Source organism: Callithrix jacchus, chromosome 15 (genome assembly GCF_049354715.1).
Source record: "Callithrix jacchus isolate 240 chromosome 15, calJac240_pri, whole genome shotgun sequence".
In the NCBI taxonomy this organism is placed as follows: domain Eukaryota; kingdom Metazoa; phylum Chordata; class Mammalia; order Primates; family Cebidae; genus Callithrix; species Callithrix jacchus.
This window is the reverse complement of record NC_133516.1, coordinates 40,081,461-40,100,626: the sequence shown is the minus strand read 5'-3', so window position 1 is coordinate 40,100,626 and position 19,166 is coordinate 40,081,461. Positions and strand designations below refer to the sequence as shown.

Here is a 19,166-nt window from a genome sequence, read left to right as displayed (position 1 = left end):
TATCTAGCATCTCCTCTTCTCAATATCTCCTGTGTCAAGCACTCCCCAAAGACAGGACCCACTCTCATTGTCTCTTGTGACTCCCAGCACATAGTAGGTGTCCTATCTAGGTCGACCTGAAAAGACCTAAAAAGTTAAGACTTACTTTGTGCCAGGCACTGTGCAAACTATTTTACACATATTGTCTCATGTAACCCTCACACAATCCTGAGATGGCTATTACTATGATCATCACCATTTTAGAGGTGGAAACTGAGGCACAGGCTAGGCGCTGTGACCCATGTCTATAATTCCAGCCCTTTGGGAGGCTGAGGTGGGCAAATCACTTGAGGCCAGGAGATCAAGACCAGCCTGGCAAACATGGTAAAACCTGGTCTCTACTAAAAATACAAAAATTAGCTAGGTGTTGTGGCGCACACCTGTAGCTCCAGCTACTTGGGAGGCTGAAGCAGGAGAATCGCTTGAACCCAGGAGGCAGAGGTTGCAGTGAGCCGAGATCACACCACTGCACTCCAGCCTGGGCAGCAGAATGAGACTCTGCCTAAAACAAAAAGAAACCAAAGCACAGAGAGGCAAAGTTATTTGCTCAAGATCACAGTTATAAGCGGTGGCCTGGGCTGTCTGATTCTAGCCAGTGCTGTCCACACTGCACTGTATTATCACCAATTTAGGAGCTGCAGTGGGAAGGGAACCTTTAGTGTAAGCCCCATGAGGATGTGGCCTTGTCTGTGTTGCTCACCACTGCATCCCAGTTCCTGGCACCCAGTGGTGACCCAGCATCTGTTTATTGAACACATTCATTGGTAAATGGATATGCTGGTTCTGCCTGGGTTGGGGGCAAAGGGTTGCCTTGCACAGGACAGCTGAGTCAGCAGAGATCTCCTTCCTCAATTCTTTTCTCAAAATCCCACTGTGTTGTGTCCAGAAGCTTCAGTCCTTGGCCATGGCTATGCTCTCCAGTTCTGCGGTTCCTACTTCCCTTTTTTCTTCCCTCAGAGGAGACAGGGCTTGTTCCAGATGTGGGAAGAGGTGGAGAAAGCAAACACAGAACCCACAGACCCTGGCATTTGCTTTCTCAAAGCAGCTTGATTTCAGAAGCTGCCAGAACTTGCTTCAAATACATTCTGCCACTTACCCAGCTCCCTCATCTGTCACATGGAGAGACTATTAGCATCTTCCTCACAGAGTTGAGGAGAAAAGGGTCGATGGTATAAAGTGTCTGGCATCCCAGGAAACCCTCAGTAATAGGAGAGGGTTCCTGTCAGCCAGCTGCCTGGGAAACGTATCCTGCCAGGCGGCCCAGGAAATCCAGAGCCGCTCCTGCATTTTGAACTTGAAGGAACAATGGATAATTTTCACCCTGCTGCAACAAACCCTGAAAATGAAGTACCTTCCCAGTTGCCTGAATTCTCTCATGCTGTCTTATTAATTCAGAGTGGAAAATAAAAGAGATGCATTTGAATGATAAAGACAAAAAAACTTTAGTTTTTCGGCCAGGTATGGTGGTTCACGCCTGTAATCCCAGCACTTTAGGAGGCCGAGGCAGGCAGAACACCTGAGGTCAGGAGTTCAAGACCAGCCTGGCCAACATGGTGAAATCCCATCTCTACTAAAAATATAAAAATTAGCCGGTTGTGGTGGTGGTGTGCACCTGTAATCCCAGGTACTTGGGAGGCTGAGGCAGGAGAATTGCTTGAGCCCAGGAGGCAGATGTTGCAGTGAGCCAAGATCAAGGCACTGCACTCCAGCCTAGATGACAGAGTAAGACTCTGTCTCAAAAAACAAACTGTTTTTCAACTAAATTTTATTTAAAAACATTTTTTTTTAACAGTGTCTCACTATCACCCAAACAGGGTAGTACAATGATGTGATATTGGCTCACTGCAGCCTCAACCTCCCAGGTTCAACCAATCCTCCTGCCTCAGCCTCCCAAGTATCTGGGACTACAGGCACGTGCCATCATGCCCAGCTAATTTTTAACTTTTTTGTTGAAACGGGATCTCGCCATGTTGCTCAGGCTGGTCTTGAATTCCTAGGCTCAAGAGATCCTTCTAGGTTGGCCTCCCAAAATGCTGGGATTACAGGTGTAAGCCACCTCACCATGCCTAAATTTTAGTTTTTGAATAGGTCCTGCAGGCTTACAGCATACATTTCAAATGACATAAAGGGATAAATATTAAAAAGTGAGTCTCCCTTCCACCTCCTCCCGTCAGCCCCTCCCCTCTCCAGGAGCAACCACTGGTATGAGTTTCTTAAGTGTCCCCTGAGAAATATATGAGGGCTTTTCCCTCTTGACGATATATCTACACATTGCTCTAAATCAAAACACACAAAGCTGCTTCAGTCTTTTTTACTTTTTTTGGAGAGAGGGTCTCAGTTTGTAGTACAGGCTGGAGTACAGTGGTGCAAACATAGGTCACTGCTGCCCCGAACTCCTGGGCTCAAGTGATCCTCCTGCCTCAGCCTCCAGAGGAGCTGAGACTACAGGCATGTGACACCATAACCAGCTAATTTTTTTTTTTTTTGAGACAGTCTTGCTCTATTGCCAGACTGGAGTGCAGTGGCGAGATCCCAGCTCACTACAACTTCCGTTTTCTGGTTTCAAGCAATTCTCCTGCCTCAGCCTCCCAAGTAGCTGGGACTACAGGCACGCTCCACCATGCCCAGCTAATTTTTTATATTTTTAGTAGAGACGGGGTTTCACCATGTTGGCCAGGATGGTCTCGATCTCTTGACCTTGTGATCTGCCCGCATCAGCCTTCCAAAGTGCTGGGATTACAGGCGTGAGCCACCATGCCCAGCCCCCAGCTAATTTTTTTTAAATTTTTATTTTTAGAGAGGAGATCTTGCTATGGTGTCCAGGCTAGCTGCCCAGTCTTTATGAAAGTTACCCTGTACTGCATTGGGTGGAGCCACTTGGCTCTTAAGAGGACCATTTCAGGCACCCTCTGTGTTTCAGAGCAAAGCTGTTGTGGCAGGTCTGTATTTTATGTTCCTGAAAGGTACGGCAGCCAAGAAGGAGTTAGGTCCACACTTCCCCTCTGCTGTATGGCTCCCCTCCCTGCCTTGCTTACTGGTGCCAAATGGATTTTTTTTGCTTAAGTTGAGAAGCTTTCTCAACTTGGGGAAGAAAAGGCAAGAGAGAGGGGTCCAAGTAAGATTCCAGTCCCCCTGTTCTCCATTGATTTCATGGAAAACATCCCCTTATGTCAGCAGATTGTGGAGATAGGACAAAGGAAGTGAAAATGATCAGAAGTTAAAACCTACAGAACTGTAGCCATTGTTTCCATTTAGAGAACAAGATCACATAGTTTAGGAAGATTTGCCAAGTACCAGATAACTTGCTCACATTATTCCATCAATCATGCAATGTCACTATTTATTACTACTTTTCACAGATGAAGAAAATGAAGCCAAGTTATTTATCTAAGGTGGTAAGAGGCTCCAGAACCTAAAACGCTGCATTCTATCCCTCCCATGTGGAAGACCAGGCTGAGAGCTGCTCCTTTGAGGCAACTCAGGCATCATCTCCAAACAAGAAACTCTGAAAAGCAGGCAGTGCTTGAGAATCCCTAGAAGCCAAGCCTGAGAGAGGGACCCTAATGGAAATGATTTATTGAGAGATAGCCCCCAAGTCTGTAAAGGAGGGAAGCAGGATAGGGCAGGAGACGAAGCCAAGCAAAGATGTGGATTTGAAACCGGTCCAATCATCACATAGAACTGATGCTTATGGCTTCTTTTGAGTAAATGTAGAAATTGACCCTCTCAGTCTTAAAATTTGAGAAAGCTACATTTGTCTTATCTGAGTTCCTTTCTCAGGAAACCAACCATGAGTCCTCCCAGATAGTAATCGAGGAGCTGAAACTCACAAGATTATTGCATTTGGACAATGTGAGGCCAGATCTTTCACCCTTCATGATTGCCTATCTCAGAACCTGCTTCCTGTTGACCAACTCCCCTTCCTTATTCTTCCCTGATTCCTGTTTTCCTGCATGTAGTTATATTTCTGCTGTATAAACTCCTAAGTTTAGTCAGGGAGATGGATTTAAGACTGATCTCCGATGTCCGCAGCAGCAGCACCCACAGAAAGCCTTCTTCCCTGGCAGTATTCATTGTTTCAGTGATTAGCTTTCTCTTCAGTAAGTGGCAGGACCTAGACACAAGCCCTAGTGTTTCGGTAACAGATTCAGCTGAGTTTTGCCTCAGCTGGATCCCATGGGGAGTCCTGGAGCATAAATGATACCAAAGAAGCTTCCAAGTTTTGAGGTGAGGGGGCCAAGCCTTCATATTCCTCCTATCACTGGCTGCCAACTATAGGGTTGCCATATTTAGCAAATAAAAATACAGGATAAGCCAGGCACGGTGGCTTGTGTCTGTAATCACAGTGCTTTTGGAGGCTGAGGCAGGAGGACTGCTTGAGCCCAGGAGTTCTTACCCATACGAATGTGTGCAAATGCACAGAAATCCCAGTGGACTGACTGAGGGGGGAAGAGTGGAGCTGTGCAGACAGTGTCAGAGACTCTCATTTTTTAAGCAGTCTTTTTGTTTGATTTTTGTGTGTGTGTATGTGAGAGAGAGATGGAGTTTCACTCTTGTTGCCCAGGCTGCAGTGCAATGGTGTGATCTCGGCTCACCACAACCTCTGCCTCTTGGGTTCAAGTGATTCTCCTGCCTCAGCCTCCCGAGTAGCTGGGATTACAGGGATGTGCCACCATGTCCAGCTAATTTTGTATTTTTAGTAGAGATGGGGGTTTCTCCAAGTTGGTCAGGCTGGTCTCGAACTACTGACCTTAGGTGATCCGCCCACCTCGGCCTCCCAAAGTGCTGGGATTACAGGTGTGAGCCACCTTGCCTCACTGTTTGATTTCTTTTTAAGTGACGGCATCATTTTGGTAACACTAATAATTACTAAATAACTAACTATCAGGACCTGCTACTTACATAGCTAGGCACAAGAGGGAGCTGTGGACCACACCTATCTATTTTTCCCTCTGCAAAAACCAGCAACAATAAAGAATGCCCAGTTAAATTTGAGCTTCAGATAAATAATGAATGGGACATCTTTATACTAAAAATGTATTTGTTGTTTATCTGAAATTAACATTTAATGGGGCATCCCGTATTTTATATGGCAACACTTGGATGTGAGAGGAGAATAGGCATAGCCTCGAAGGCATCTCTGGTCATCCAAGGGCTGTTCAACATGGCAGCCAATACAGCAGGTGGAGGGTGGATGCAGTAGTTAGTAAAGGGGACCTGGGAAGGACATAAGCACACCCCTTTTCAGGCAGGAACTCTGGGGGCAGTGCACCAGACAATGGTAAAAAAGACTGGAAGCTCTTACCACCCCCATCACCCAGGGAACAGCAAGACAGCCTGGTCCCCTGCCCCAGCACCCACCCCTCTGCCAGCAGCTGCTGAAGGACGTCTTTTCTCCCTCCGTCATTCCCCTGCTTGTCAGGGGGTTATAGCTGGAGCCAAGCTGTTTAACTTTGTCTCACCCAGCATTTCTGAACTGTATTTAAATGATGGAGGAAACTTTCTTTGGAAGTGATCTTAGATGGCTTTCTCCTAAAAAAGACTGTTGCTCCAGGGCCCCAGGAAGAGAGAATCTGGGGAGGGGATAACCATCCTGTAATTTAGCAGCTTGTTTCTGGAGGGTTCTTAAATCCTTTCTTCAAATTCAGAGTTCTTCTCCTGGGGGTTCAAAGAGGTCCCTACAAAATGATTTGCACCCCGCTTTCTCTGGAGGACTCTGCATCCCTGTTATAGGAACCTGGGGGATCTGTAGGTTTGGACCTAGAAGAGCTCCATGGAAAAGAGCAGGAGGAGGAGTGGGCAACAGTAATGTCCAGCATAGCCCCATTTGTGTTACATTAATTAAAAATCCACAAAACCAACCAGTTTCACACTGCTTACCCGTATGTATGAGTGCAAATGCACAGAAATCCCAAGGGACTGACCCGATGGGGAAGGTGGGGCCATAAAGAGGGTATAGGAAACTCTCCTTTTTAAAGAAATCTTTTTGTTTGATTTCTTTTAAGGTGACAGAGCATCATTTTTGTTAACACTAATAATTAGAGCATCAGTTTGTAACACTGAAATCAGGACCTGCTACTTACATAGTTAGGCCACAAGAAGGAGCTGTGGACCGTCTGCTCCTTCCACGTGTGAAGAAAAAAAATGCTTCCTAAGCCTACCCCTAAGGCAAGAGACAAGACCTGGAAAGCAGGCTCCCAATCCCTTATCTGCAATCCTGAAAAAAAAAAACAACAACATCAAAAAAGAAAACCCTGGAAACCAAATATCTTCATCTAGCGCCAATGCTTAATCTGAACTAAGGTGGGGCTTACAGCTTTTGTCCCGCTTACTGGGACTAGACATACACTGCATGGCGGAAATATGAAGGCATTTATTTGTCATGCGTGGTGGCCCCAGACCCTGCAGAGGGCATCACATACATGGTATATACACTGTGATACCTTTTCAGGTCAGAACGCTTCTGAATTTGAATCACGTCTGGCCTGAGAGCTTTGGGGAAGGGTTGTCTCGGCAGCCACCTTTCCAGTTATCCTTCAGAAGTCACCTGCCCCCCAACCCAGCTAGCTTTGGCCTTTGGTCATTGGAACTGTCACCTGCTTACTGCCCCTACGAACCCTTCCTTCTTCCATCCCCTGCTGCAGGTCCTGGCCTCCTAGGTATGGCCTCAGATTCCTGTTCATTGCCTTGAAGATTTAAAGACCAAAGATCCAGAAACCAATGAAGGGAAGTTTCCTCCAGGAGCCAAGAGAGAGGGACTGTCCTGCTGCTGAAAGGTGACCCTAGCAGTCACTTATCCTCATCCTTTCCCTTTGCCTGACTAGGCTGATGATGGTCACAAGACTCTCCTCCCACTGCCAGCACAGGCAACCCCAAGTCCACACCCTGGTTGGTACCATCCCCAGGGGGCAGACACTGGACCCCACAGCCCGGGGGTAGCTGGGGACACCAGAAGAGCCAGAACCAGGACTATCACCTGCTGGTCCTGGCCTTGGCAGGTAATTTGAAGATATCTCCCCTGCCCTATCTGTGATGAGCCCCACCCCTCCAAAAAATGCTCTGATTTTTTCTTTCAGGAAAGGGAGAAACTGTAAGAACAGCACTCAATTTGGGATTAGGGAGGGAGAAAAGGCTGATGAGAAGGTCCAGTCTATGGTTAAAGGAGTGATGCTGGGAGAGCTGAAAGGTGATGGCTCCTCCAAAGCAGAAGGCTGGGGCCTGCACCTGTTAAAGTCTGCAGCCACCACTTTGGAACGATGTTAGTTACCTAAGCAACCCACCAGTATCTAGGGCTTGGAAAGTAAATGAGGGGGCCTAAGTTCAGCATTTATGTATAAATATTAGGCCTAAAATGTGTCTGAAGGCAGGTATAGCCCCTGGCCAGTAAGCAATCCCTTTAAAGGATGCCTGAACAGACCCCAGCAGAGCCTCAGGGCTGGCTTCTGAAGCGGCAGCTAGGAGCAGGCCACATTATTTTTCTTTTTTTTTTGAGACAGAGTCTTGCTGTGCTGCCCAGGCTGAAGTGCAGTGGTGCAATCCTGGCTCTGCAGCCTCCACCTCCCGGGTTCAAGTGATTCTCGTGCCTCAGCCTCTCAAGTAGCTGGGACTATCAGTGTATACCACCACACCCAGCAAATTTTTTGTATTTTCAGTAAAGAAAGGGTTTTGCCATGTTGAGGAGGCTGGTCTCAAACTCCTGACCTCAGGTGATCCACCCGCCTCAGCCTCCCAAAGTGCTGGGATTACAGGCGTGAGCCACCATGTCCGGCCAGGCCACATCTCTCAACTGCTTTCCATGTCAGACCCCAGAGAGACAGTGAGACTTAGCTGAGACTTCTCCCAAAGCAGAATATTGCTGGGGACAAACAACACTCATTTCCAGAGCATGGGGGCAGAAGAGGGGATCAGCAAGGTGAGTGAGCCCTTCACCAGTCATGTTACTGAAGAGGCTGGTGTGGGGAGGGCAAGCTGTCGCTGTCTGTGTCCTTAGCAGAATGATGTGGGAATCCAGGTGAGTTGTGTTTCCTGTCCGGCAGGAGGCTGGGCAGTTGGAAGTCCTTAACTATGATGAATCAACAACTGGGTCACCTTCTTCAACAGGGGCTCAAGCCAGGAGGTGTGGCCCCAGTAATCTAAGGCTGAAGCTGCCACATACTGGCCTGGTCTGGATGAGCCAATGCAGCCCCAGGCAGACTGGTAAGGTAGGCGGGAGAGCTCCTGCCTGAATAGGTAAAAGCATTGTTTTTATAAGTTACCTTCGGTTATGTACCGACAGGCTTCCCTTTCCTCGTAAGCTGTGTGACCTTGGGCAAGATACTTCACCACTCCATGCCTCAGTCCCTGTGCTGTAAAACTGGCATGGTGTCACACCTACAGGGCTGCATGAAAAGACTCAGAATAGCCTCTGGCACATAGTTACAAGACTTAGTCCTCCAGCCTGGCCCAAGAATTTCCTGTGAATTTCCTGTGGGCAAAGCTATAAGTAAGGTTCCCTAGGATGGGGAATACTCACTGGGGCTCAAATGATGATACAAACTTACACAGGCAGCCCATCAGTCCGATGCATTTGTTACATCAATCACTCCTAGTGTTACCTCTGTCCAAGACAAGGAGCTCAGACTGACTGCAAACTGAGTTCTAAGTGCTGCCTGTCCCTCTTCAACACCTCATCAGGAGGGTCGGCCCACAGCAGCCCAGAAGGCCCCAGCTCCAGCCAGTGGGATGAGAGCCCAGCTGCAGCTGTGATTTCCAGGCCCTTCCACTGTCATTTCAGAAGTTCCTCGCAGTCTTTCAGGGAGGGGGTGATGAATGAGTCCTTTCTTCTTCCCAATCTACCATCATCAAAGGCACACACCATAGGGGCCAGAGGGGTGTGGCACAGGGGACTCAGAGCTGGCAGTAACCAGCAGGCTTGCTATAGTCACAGAAGCAGGAAGTGAGGCACAGGGTCTTCTGGGTGTGGCCAGAATTGCAACACCAAGCGAGAACCTGAAAACCCACCTTATAGTTAAAAATGACTCTCATCCTCTCTGCTCACAGCTTGTAGTCAATGCTTTCTGGTGCCAGCAGAGGAGATGGAAGCTGTGTCCAGCTGCGGAACTTGCCTACTGTCCTTCTGGGCTGGGATAAACGGCACACACCCTGCCTGAATGACCCCATGGTGGGCACAGTTCAGAGACTGCTTTTGATGTTATCTTTAACTGGTATTCAACCCAGAGCAGAAGAACTCCTATATCCACTGCGGTTTCTGATCTGAGGTACTATCCCAGGTCTCGGGCTTCTTCAGTGATCTTGAGGAAACCATCTCTCACCAGCTAGGCCCACCAACACTGAACCCCTCTCCCACCGTGCTCAGAATTCTCAGTGAATATAGGAAATTGGAACAAATAAAATGTCTAATATCTACTTTATTTTCTACTTCATTGATTTTTGTTTTCATCTGTATTACTTCCCTCTATTTTTCTCTGGCTTTGATATTATTTCTTTTCTTGTTTCTTGAGACAGACGCTTAATTTATTGATTTTTCTTTCTCTTTTTTTTTTTTAAGAGATGGGGTCTTGCCATGTTGCCTAGGGTGGTCTCAAACTCCTGGGCTCAAGCAATCTTCCTGCCTTGGCTTCCCAAGGTGTTGGAACTACAGGTGTCAGCCACTCCACCTAGCCTCTTCTCTTCTAATATGCATACTGAAGTCTATAAATTTCCCTCTGAGCACTGCTTTAGCTGCATCCCAACTTGATGTCACACCTTCGTATCTTCTTCTTCGTTTTAAGCTCAAGTTCCATTCTTTTCTGGTAAACTAAAATATTCAAACACTGTCCTGAATTCCAATTTAAACTATAAAGTTATCTCATTTTATTCCCAGAATGACTTGGCTGTAGATTTTCTATAAAAAAAAAGAAAAGTTGGAAAAAATGAAGCTTCTCGCCTGGGGAGTTTAGGGCTCCTAAATGCCACAGAAGAGTCGAAAAGAATAGTTTGAGGACTCTTGCTTTTGGCTTTTGATATACAATTTCAGTGAATGTTTTTTTTTTTTTTTTTTGAGATGGAGTTTCTCACTTGTTGCCTAGGCTGGAGTGCAATAGTGCCATCTTGGCTCACTACAACCTCCACCTCCTGGGTTCAAGTGATTCTCATGTCTCAGGGTCCCAGGTAGCTGGGATTACAGGTGTGTGCCACCACGCCCAGCTAATTTTTGTATTTTTAGTAGAGATAAGGTTTTGCCATGATGGCAGGGCTGGTCTCAAACTCCTGGCCTCAAGCAATCCACCCACCTCGACCTCCCAAAGTACTGGGATTACAGGCATGAGCCACTGTCCCTGGCCTTAGATATACAATTTCAACTGAATAAAAATTGCAAACATGATTCCCTAAAACTAATAAATTATCCATGCAAAGACTTCCAAAGCCTGTCGAAAAAGGCTTACTTTAAAAAACACATTTTAAAGTTAACAGAAACTCTGCCAACATTGCGCCTAATTAGGAGTTCACAAATAGAAACCACGTGCATGTTGCTGATCTAAACTTATTAAATTTATTTCATGTCACTGTGGTCACTTTTACAGCTGCTTAGACTTATTTTCAATCACGTTACTGTTCACAGAATTCACAGAATTCATTAACGAACTAGTATTTTACATCCAGGGGTTCTCAGTAGCACACCGAAATAGAAAAGAGGCCCACGAGCTGTTGCTTGTGTGTGGAACCTGAGTCTGATTACTTAGACAGATGTCTAGAACATTATTGCTTTATTAGTCCTATTTTGTTAATAATAAATTATTCCTAGGAAACTTTCCCTGCTAGGCGTTCATTCTGCGACTGTTGCGGGTTCACTCCAAACATATCTGACTTCATGGGTGCTGAATGAACCACACACCCATGTGCTCTGTTGCTCTGGCCGCTCCGAGGGCTGGAACAATGCCCCTCCATGCATGTAAACATTTCCTTCCACTCGCCACTTTACTCCCTGGTCTTGCAGCCAATGGGCTGCAGTCATACATGGGTCTCTATGTAAAACTTAAATTCGACCTAAACGACAGGGTTCAGCGAATGAGGACTAATGCTCCTATAAAAGCCACTGCCCATGCAAGGGAATACACCTGAAGCAACACAAATATCTTGGGTCTCCGTCTATAAGGAATGTCGCAAAGAAAATGTCCTCGATTTCATTATGGTCCAAGTGGCTACTTTGCACAAGCTTGTCAGTAACATGAACTTGAAGACTTCATGGTAGATTTTATGGCTGGGGTTTCTTCTTTTGTTCCATATGAGTTTCTTCTATTTTGTGAAAAAGATCTTGGAGGTTTTCTCATGGTCCCAAAGCTCTGGGGAACCGTGGATACCAGGGATAAGGGACTGGCTTCCTCAGGGTCACTGGCGCTCCGACCGCATTTGGGGCAGGATCCCTGAGAGTGGTGGCTGCGTCAGATTTGGGGGATGGGAGCAGGTGCTGTGTGTCGAATACAGGCTGCAGTCAGGGCCTCAGTCCAGCTTCTTGTTGTTGTCTGTGTTGTGCACAGAAGCTAAAAAGTCGACGATGAGCTTGGCTGTCTTCCTGGGTCTCTCCATCACTACCGAGTGCCCACAGTTTTCCAGAAGCTCCACCTGGCAATTGGCAATTGACTTGGCCAACATGTCCGCCCCAGACACATCTAGCACCTGCCGGGCAAGAGAGGGAGCTGGATGATACGCAAAGATTCAGACACCCACATGTGCACTCCATGGACAGAACTTCCACCAAGGCCTGGAGGGGTCAGCGGGGCAGGAGGATGTGAATTTTAGGACCAAGTCCCTTTGGTGTTGGGGCTTGTGGCTCTCTGAATGAAAGTGACCATGATGCTTCCTATTTCATTCTGCAACTCTGTGCCAGGAGCTGGGCTGCTGTCAGTAATACTGAGGTAGAAAACACATTCCCTGCCCTGGAGGAGGTTATGGTATGGTGGGGAAGCCAGAGGCACAGGGGAGGGGCAAGGTGGATGGAAGATCTTGTTCCTGAGTCCCAGGAGAGTAGAGAGGGGACAGGAGGGGAGCATTCATAGACATGGGAATGGCATGGGGTGGGGGAGGTCATGGCGAGTGCAGCAGCCATCAAGGAGCATGACAGCTGAGACACTGAGCACATGGGCAGTGGGGAGAGAAGAGGCAGAGAAGAGGGGGCTGTTCCTACAGCCACCAGGGGGAGTGTTAAGGTGAGTGACTTGATCAGGCTGGCTCTGTGCCTGGTTAGGGGAGCCCAAGCTGTGGGAGGTGAACATGAGGAAGATCCAAGAGGGGAAAGCTAATTATCACAAGCTGGGGGTATCTCTTTTTTTTTTTTTTTTTGAGGCGTTTCACTCTTTTGTCCAGGCTGGAATGAAGTGGTATGGTCTCAGCTCACTGCAACCTCCACCCTCCAGGTTCAGCCAATTCTCCTGCCTCAGCCTCCCTAGTAGCTGGGATTATAGGTGCCTGCCACCTTGCCTGGCTAATTTTTGTAGAGATGGGGTTTCGCCACGTTGGCCAGGCTGGTCTCAAACTCCTGACCTCAGGTGATCCACCTGCCTCGGCCTCCCAAAGTGCTGAGATTATAGGTGTGAGCCGCCACACCTGGCTGGGAGTATATCTTTGAAGGTCCTCTGGGGATCCCTGGAGCCCTGTATTTCCCAGCCCTGATGTCTGTGGATAATGGGGAATGCTTTTCCAACATGAAAGTCAGAACTTTTCCAGGGCTGACCCTTTTCAAACAACTCATTTCCTTTCATTTTCCTCTGGGTCCCAGCTACTATGCCAATCCACCTCCAGCTTTTTCTCCAACATCCGCCCTCAGAAGTGGATCTGCAGTCACTTCACTTCTCTTAGTCGCTTTTACCTTCAATTCATCCCGGACAAGAGGGCCCCCTCCTCCCTATCCTTAACTGCAAAAGCCCAAACTCAAGCGCCTTCTGTGTCTTTGCTCTATTCTCACCAACTCAAATCATTAAAACCAAGATTTTCTGCCCACTGGGGAGTTAAGGCAAGAGGATGCCTCAGTCAAGGAATGGAGCACTGCAGGGCATCACTGGACCAGGAAATGGAACAGCTAATGGGGAGCTTAACAGCTAATTCCAGCCAAGGAATTGGAAATCTTTGCCTTGCCACTCAATCACAGCTAAGGCTGCCATGGCAACCCACTGAGCAGGAATAACACCCAGCTACTGTGGAAACACCCAGGGGAAATGCAGATGTAGTCAACAGGTAAAAACAGCCTGAACAAGTAGAAACTCCCAACTGAGTGTCTTTTTTTGTTTTTTTTTTTTTTTGAGACAGCTCTTGCTCTGTTGCCCAGGTTGGAGTGCAGTGATGCCATCATGGCTCACTTCAGCCTTCACCCACTGGGCTCAAGTGATCCTCCCACCTCAGCGCCCCCCAGGTAGCTGGGATGACAGGTATGCACCACCATGCCCAGCCAAAATAAATATCTCTATTGCAGAGAGATCAGAAACTACAACTCCCTGGCAAAAATACCCATATGAGCTCCTGGCTTTGGCACTGTTTGCTGGTTAGCATTACAAACCCATCATTCCCTATGGCCACTCAGAGGTAAGTGCAATTACAGAACGGCCCCTGATGAGATATGCACATCTGTGGGAACCATATTAGCTGTTTCCTGGATAGAATATTCATATAGATGGTCAAAAACTTGTCCTGGGCTAGTGTGGTGGCTCCCACCTATAATCCCCAGCACTCTGGGAGGCCCAGGTGGGAAGATCTCTTGAACCCAAGAGTTCAAGACCAGCCTGAGCAACACAGTAAGACCTCATCTCTATAAAAAATAAAAAATTGCAGGGCATGGTGGCACATGCCTGTAGTCCCAGCTGCTTGGGAGGCAGAGGTGGGAGCATCACTTGAGCTCAGGAGGTTAAGACTGCAGTAAGCTGTGATTGTACCACTGCATTCTAGCTTGGGAGACAGAGCAAGAACCGGTCTCAAAACAAACAAACAACTCCCCCCACCAAGAAAAACAAAAACAAAATCTTTTCCTACATTGTTTCACACCAGGGCCAAGATGAGAGTGAGGCAGGTGAGACACTGGCATAAGGCACAAAATTTGAGTGCCAGAAAACTCCGCAATCAAGAGAAAAATATTTTAGTGCAGTATGTTAAAAAACATTAATGCAAAAGACACATGATGAACAGAATATCAAAATCACAAATACAGATAGGACCTGACGCTGCACTTGCATGACACATCTCTCTCATCTCAGCCTCATCTCAGCCCTGCTATGCACTATAGACGAGAAGCTGCTGGAGGGCAGGGATCCTAGCTGTCTTGGTCCCTACTGTATCCTCAGGGCCTAATACAGTGTTAGGCACATACTAGGTGCTCAATAAATGCCTGTTAACTGGCTAAATGTGTGGGCGGTCAGTTGTGAGTTTATCCCTTCACTAATTGGTTTGCTCAATTTCTCACTTGTTCACTCACTCACTGTGTACCCTGGGTCTCCTGCATACCAGGCACAGTGCTGGCAGGGAGAAGGGACATAAAGAGTAATAGCTACTTTGGTGAACTGAACACAGAGGTGTGATGCATGAACTGAAGCATGCAGAAACCCTCTGAGGGAGGGCTACCATGTTCGGTTGTACAGGTTGTATACTGTCCAAATCCATCATTCACATAGATGACGATGCACATGGCTCCCCCTGCAGTTGTGCGGTATAGCAGCCAGCCTAAAGGGGTCCAAAGAAGAAGGAGGCTGAATTCGGCCTGGTAGGGGCGGGTGCTGTGACACCAAATGTTGGTGACAGAGCAGGAAAAGAGCCAGCGAGCTTGGGAGGCAAAACGCCGTGAAATAAAAGATTCCCTGAAGCCTCTGCTATTTGGCATCTATCCCAGGGACAGTCCACAAAACACATGAAGGATCTGATCGTATTTATAGCAGGCTCTTTTTCTGGAACAACATGGACTTCTGAGTCTGGAAAGAAATTCTGAACCATGCATTGAGGCCACCATCAGAGGCAAAGGACATGAATAATCTAATCTACTATCAGCTAACCTAATCATTTATTTTTTTCCAGTTAGAAGATTACTTTCATATATATTATTTCATTTGAGCCTCAAAATAACCCCAGTACTAGAAGAGAAACCCTCAATTTAGAGGGGCTGAGTTACTTGCTCAAGGTCATGGGCTGGTCAACGACAAAAGCAGGGCTGGAACATAGCCTTTCAGACTCCAAGGCCAGTGCTCTCGATTCTGCACTGTCTCCACAGGAAGATGGGTTACGGCCTCTCCCTGTTGGCTCCTGGGAGCCCCAAATCACCGTTTTAGAACAACAAAAGGCCTTCAATGCTCTGGCTCTGATTCCTGATCAAATGACTCTCTGCTGGCATAGCCCAGGGGATAAACAAAGCTTCTTTCAGTTCCTGGCTGCTGCAGAAGAGAGCATATGAGATCCCCTCCTCTCCACGTCCACAAACCCACGCTGTGAATCCTTGCCATGCCTGGCTGATCTAAAACACCATTACCCCTGACTCTGCATACTTGCCATGGGCACAGCCCGGCTGCTCCTCCCCATTCTCTCCTGCCTGGGTCACTCCTGCACTTGTGGGTCTTTGTGGCCACAGTGTGACCTCCTGCCAGTTAAAAATTGATGCACTTAGGTAAAGGGTATGCAGGTATACTCCATTGTTTTTTTTTTGAGATAGGATCCTGCCATGTGACATAGGCTGGAGTGCAGTGGAACAATCATGGCTCACTGCCACCTCAGGTCCTGGACTCAAGTGACCCACCTGCCTCACCCTCCAGAGTAGCTGCGACTACAGGTGTGTGTCACCAGGCTTGGCTACTTTTTAAAAAATTTATTTTTTATAGAGATGGGATCTCACTGTGTTGCCCAGGTTGGTCTCAAACTGGGCTCAATCGATCCTCCTGCCTTAGCCTCCCAAAGTGCTGGCATTATAGGCATGAGCCACCATGCCTGGCCTTCTTTCAAATTTTCTATAAGTTTGAAATTATTTCAAGATAAAATATTTTTAAAAATAGAATGAATAGGTCTGTATGGGCTGATATGAAATGATTTCCAAGATACATACTTCTTTTATATATATATGTAAACGCACATATATAATCTTATATATATATCTTACATATGCATGCCTATACATATCTAAGCTTTCAAATATGCATCGTAGATGCCAGTGTATCTAGCATGTTTGAAAGCTTAGATATGTATAGGCAGGCATATGTATCCAATACATGTGTGCTTAGAATAGGAGTAGGCGAAGAATGGCTCGCTCCCTGCTTTTATAAATAAAGGTTCACTGGAACACAGCCATGGATTTGTTTCCATATTGCCTATTCTGCTTTTGTACTATCACATCAGAGTTACTCAACTCTGCCCAGTTATGACAGAGACTGGACCACAAAGCTGACAATATTTACCATCTGGCCTTTACAGAAAACAGTTGCCAACTTCTAGCTTAAAAAATTTAGGCGAAGCATGTTGGCTCACGCCTGTAATCCTAGCATTTTGGGAGGCGGAGGCAGGTGGATTACCTGAGATCAGGTGCTCAAGACCAGCCTGGCCAACATGGTGAAACCCTGTCTCTACTAAAAAAAAAAAAAAAAAAAAAAAATACAAAAATTAGCCAGGTGTTGTGGTGTGCACCTGTAATCCCAGTGACTTGGGAGGCTGAGACAGGAGGATCGCTTGATCCTGGGAGGCAGAGGTTGCAGTGAGGTGAAATTGCACCACTGCACTCCAGCCTGGGCAACAGAGTGAGACTCTGTCTCAAAAAAAAAAAAAAAATCTAAGAAATATATATAAGACAGTAAGAGTTGCCTCATATTAATAGAAACTGGGATTTGGGATGTGAAAAAGACCAAGTTTTCATTATTCTAAACCTTTTGGTGCTTTTTGAAGATTTTTTATACCATGTGACTGCATGGCTTTGATAAAAATGATTTTTAAAAATGATTTAACATTGCCTTTTCTTTTACCAGACCAAATGTTGTTGCTCTTAACTCCCAGAACTCTGCCCTGTCAACACCGCCACCCAACACACGTGCCTCCCCCTCTCCCGACAGCAGCTATCAGCTCACTCCGTAAACAACCACTTGCTCTTCCTCAAGGACGTTTTTCCTGAGGCCCTGGTGACAAGCACAGATCACCATGGGCATGTGTTACATACCTGGTCTTGTTTTCCCCAGATGATCTGCGTCGGGACCTTGATCTTGTCCATGTTCTGATGGAGAGAGTATCTGGACTTCTCACTGACGATTTCCAAAAACACTTGTAGAAAAGGAAAACAAATTGAGCATGTACTAGACTGTGCCTCTGGCACCCCTGCAGGGTCATGGGATAGTCACTGAGTCCAGGTCACTACTTCCTCTCTTCAGGGGCCCACGGAGACATTCATAGTGTCAGAGATTTAAGAAATAAAAGCCATCCATCCACAGAGCTCCAAGCTGAAAGCAGGGCTACTTACGCTTTCGGTAGAAGTTGTTATGAGGGATGCGGACATCAACAAGGCCTTGCAGGATCTAAGGATAAAGAACCCAGCGTTAGAAAGCAAAAGAAGACTCATTTGCTCAGGCCTCCCATAGCTCTGGGACAATGAATGAGAATGAGGTCCAGCAATTTGTTGCACTGTCAAGGTCTTTAGAGCCTGGCCCTCTGAATTCCCATGATGCAGCACACAGTCTAATGGGAGTTAGGCTTCCAAGAAGTTTTTTTTTAAATTTAATTATAAAGAAACTTGGGTAATATCGTGAAACTGGAGGTGCCCTACAGCATGTTAAAGACACCTGAGATGGCCTGACAGCAACTTTAGCTTGAGAGATTCCCTGTTTCACTTAAGACATAAACAGCATGGGCTGGGTGCGGTGACTCACGCCTGTAATCCCAGCCCTCTGGGGGGCTGAGGTGGGTGGATAACTTGAGGCCGGGAGTTCGAGACCAGCCTGGTCAACATGGTGAAACCCCCATCTCTAGACAAAAACTAGCCAGATGTGGTGGTGCAGGGCTGTAATCCCATCTACTGGGGAGGCTGAGGCAGGACAATCACTTGAACCCAGGAGGCGGAGGTTGCAGTGAGCTAAGATCATGCCACTGCACTGCAGCCTGAGTGACAGAGCCAAAAACAAAAAAGAAAGAAAGAAAAAAGAAAGACATAATGAGGATGACCATAATACAAAGTAATTAGCCAGTAATATCCAAATGTAGAACAAGTTCTATTAAAAAAATTCAGCCACTGGGGATGATAGGTCTATTAAACAACAAAGAAATAAACTATTGAGGAGATTCTGGGGAGGGTTCCACAGTCCTTTATTTATCATTTGACACCACCTTTGCCTTTCCTGCTGAGGGCTGCAGCCCATGTGGACAGGCCAGATCTCCTGGACCTGGGCTACTGACCCAAAGAGGTAGTGGTGGCTGGAAGAAACAGTCCTTCTCTTCCTCCTGCCTCAGGACTCCTGAGGTAGAGTACAGGGTTCACATTAGTGGCTGTACTCCTCCACTCCTCTCCTCTACCTGGAAACAGGTCTGAACCCCTTCAATGCACTCTCTCAGGAGTCCTGTGCACTGACTGAAAGTGGGGAAGACCCAGCCATGGCTGCTATGGACTAAGCCAACCCTCTGGAGCATCACTAGACTCTAACTCATTCAGCCCGGAGATAAGAACAATCACAATTTGTTGAATAACCACACTGTGCTCAGCATCAGACATTTTCTTTGTTCAGCTATCCATCCCGTACCCACACATATCTATTTGTCTTGCATCCATCCATCCTCCACCTCTACTCAATCCACCCATCCATCCTGAACCACATATGCATTTGTCTATCTCTCCTGCATACACCAATCCATCCAACCTCCATCTCTGCATTATCCAGAGATCCTCCCATCCATGCAGCCATCTCTCCATCCTGCAGACCTAAATCATCTGTGCACTGGCACATAATCAATTTATGCAAAAATCTATCCTGCAACTACCCACCCATCCATTTTCTATCACTGCATTATCCAAGCATGTGCTCATCCATCAATCCATCCAATCTATAGCTAGGACCTACTTCATGCAAGCACTGTGCTAAAGTCTGGGGACAGAACAGCCAATTAAGACAAAGTCCCTAGCGGAGGCCACAGATGTGTAGACAGACAAGCACAACACA

At 46.9% G+C, this 19,166-nt stretch overlaps 1 protein-coding gene across 17 annotated transcripts in view; it reads right to left on the bottom strand.

The window, feature by feature from the left end:
* Positions 1 to 3,251: 3,251 nt before the first annotated feature.
* Positions 3,252 to 19,166, bottom strand: part of ABHD6 (abhydrolase domain containing 6, acylglycerol lipase) — a 57,123-nt gene continuing 41,208 nt past the window's right edge. For 16 of the 17 annotated variants that reach the window (XM_078351310.1, XM_035275910.3, XM_078351313.1 and 13 more), the window contains 3 exons: positions 17,480 to 17,534; positions 17,183 to 17,283; positions 10,548 to 11,694 (listed from right to left, as the gene is read on the bottom strand). In XM_078351310.1, coding sequence (XP_078207436.1) covers positions 11,518 to 11,694; positions 17,183 to 17,283; positions 17,480 to 17,534 — 333 coding nt within the window. In that variant the 3' untranslated portion in view covers positions 10,548 to 11,517. Of the gene's footprint in view, positions 6,257 to 10,547; positions 11,695 to 17,182; positions 17,284 to 17,479; positions 17,535 to 19,166 lie in introns of those variants that run through there. The other variant, XM_078351316.1, reaches the window with a different exon arrangement.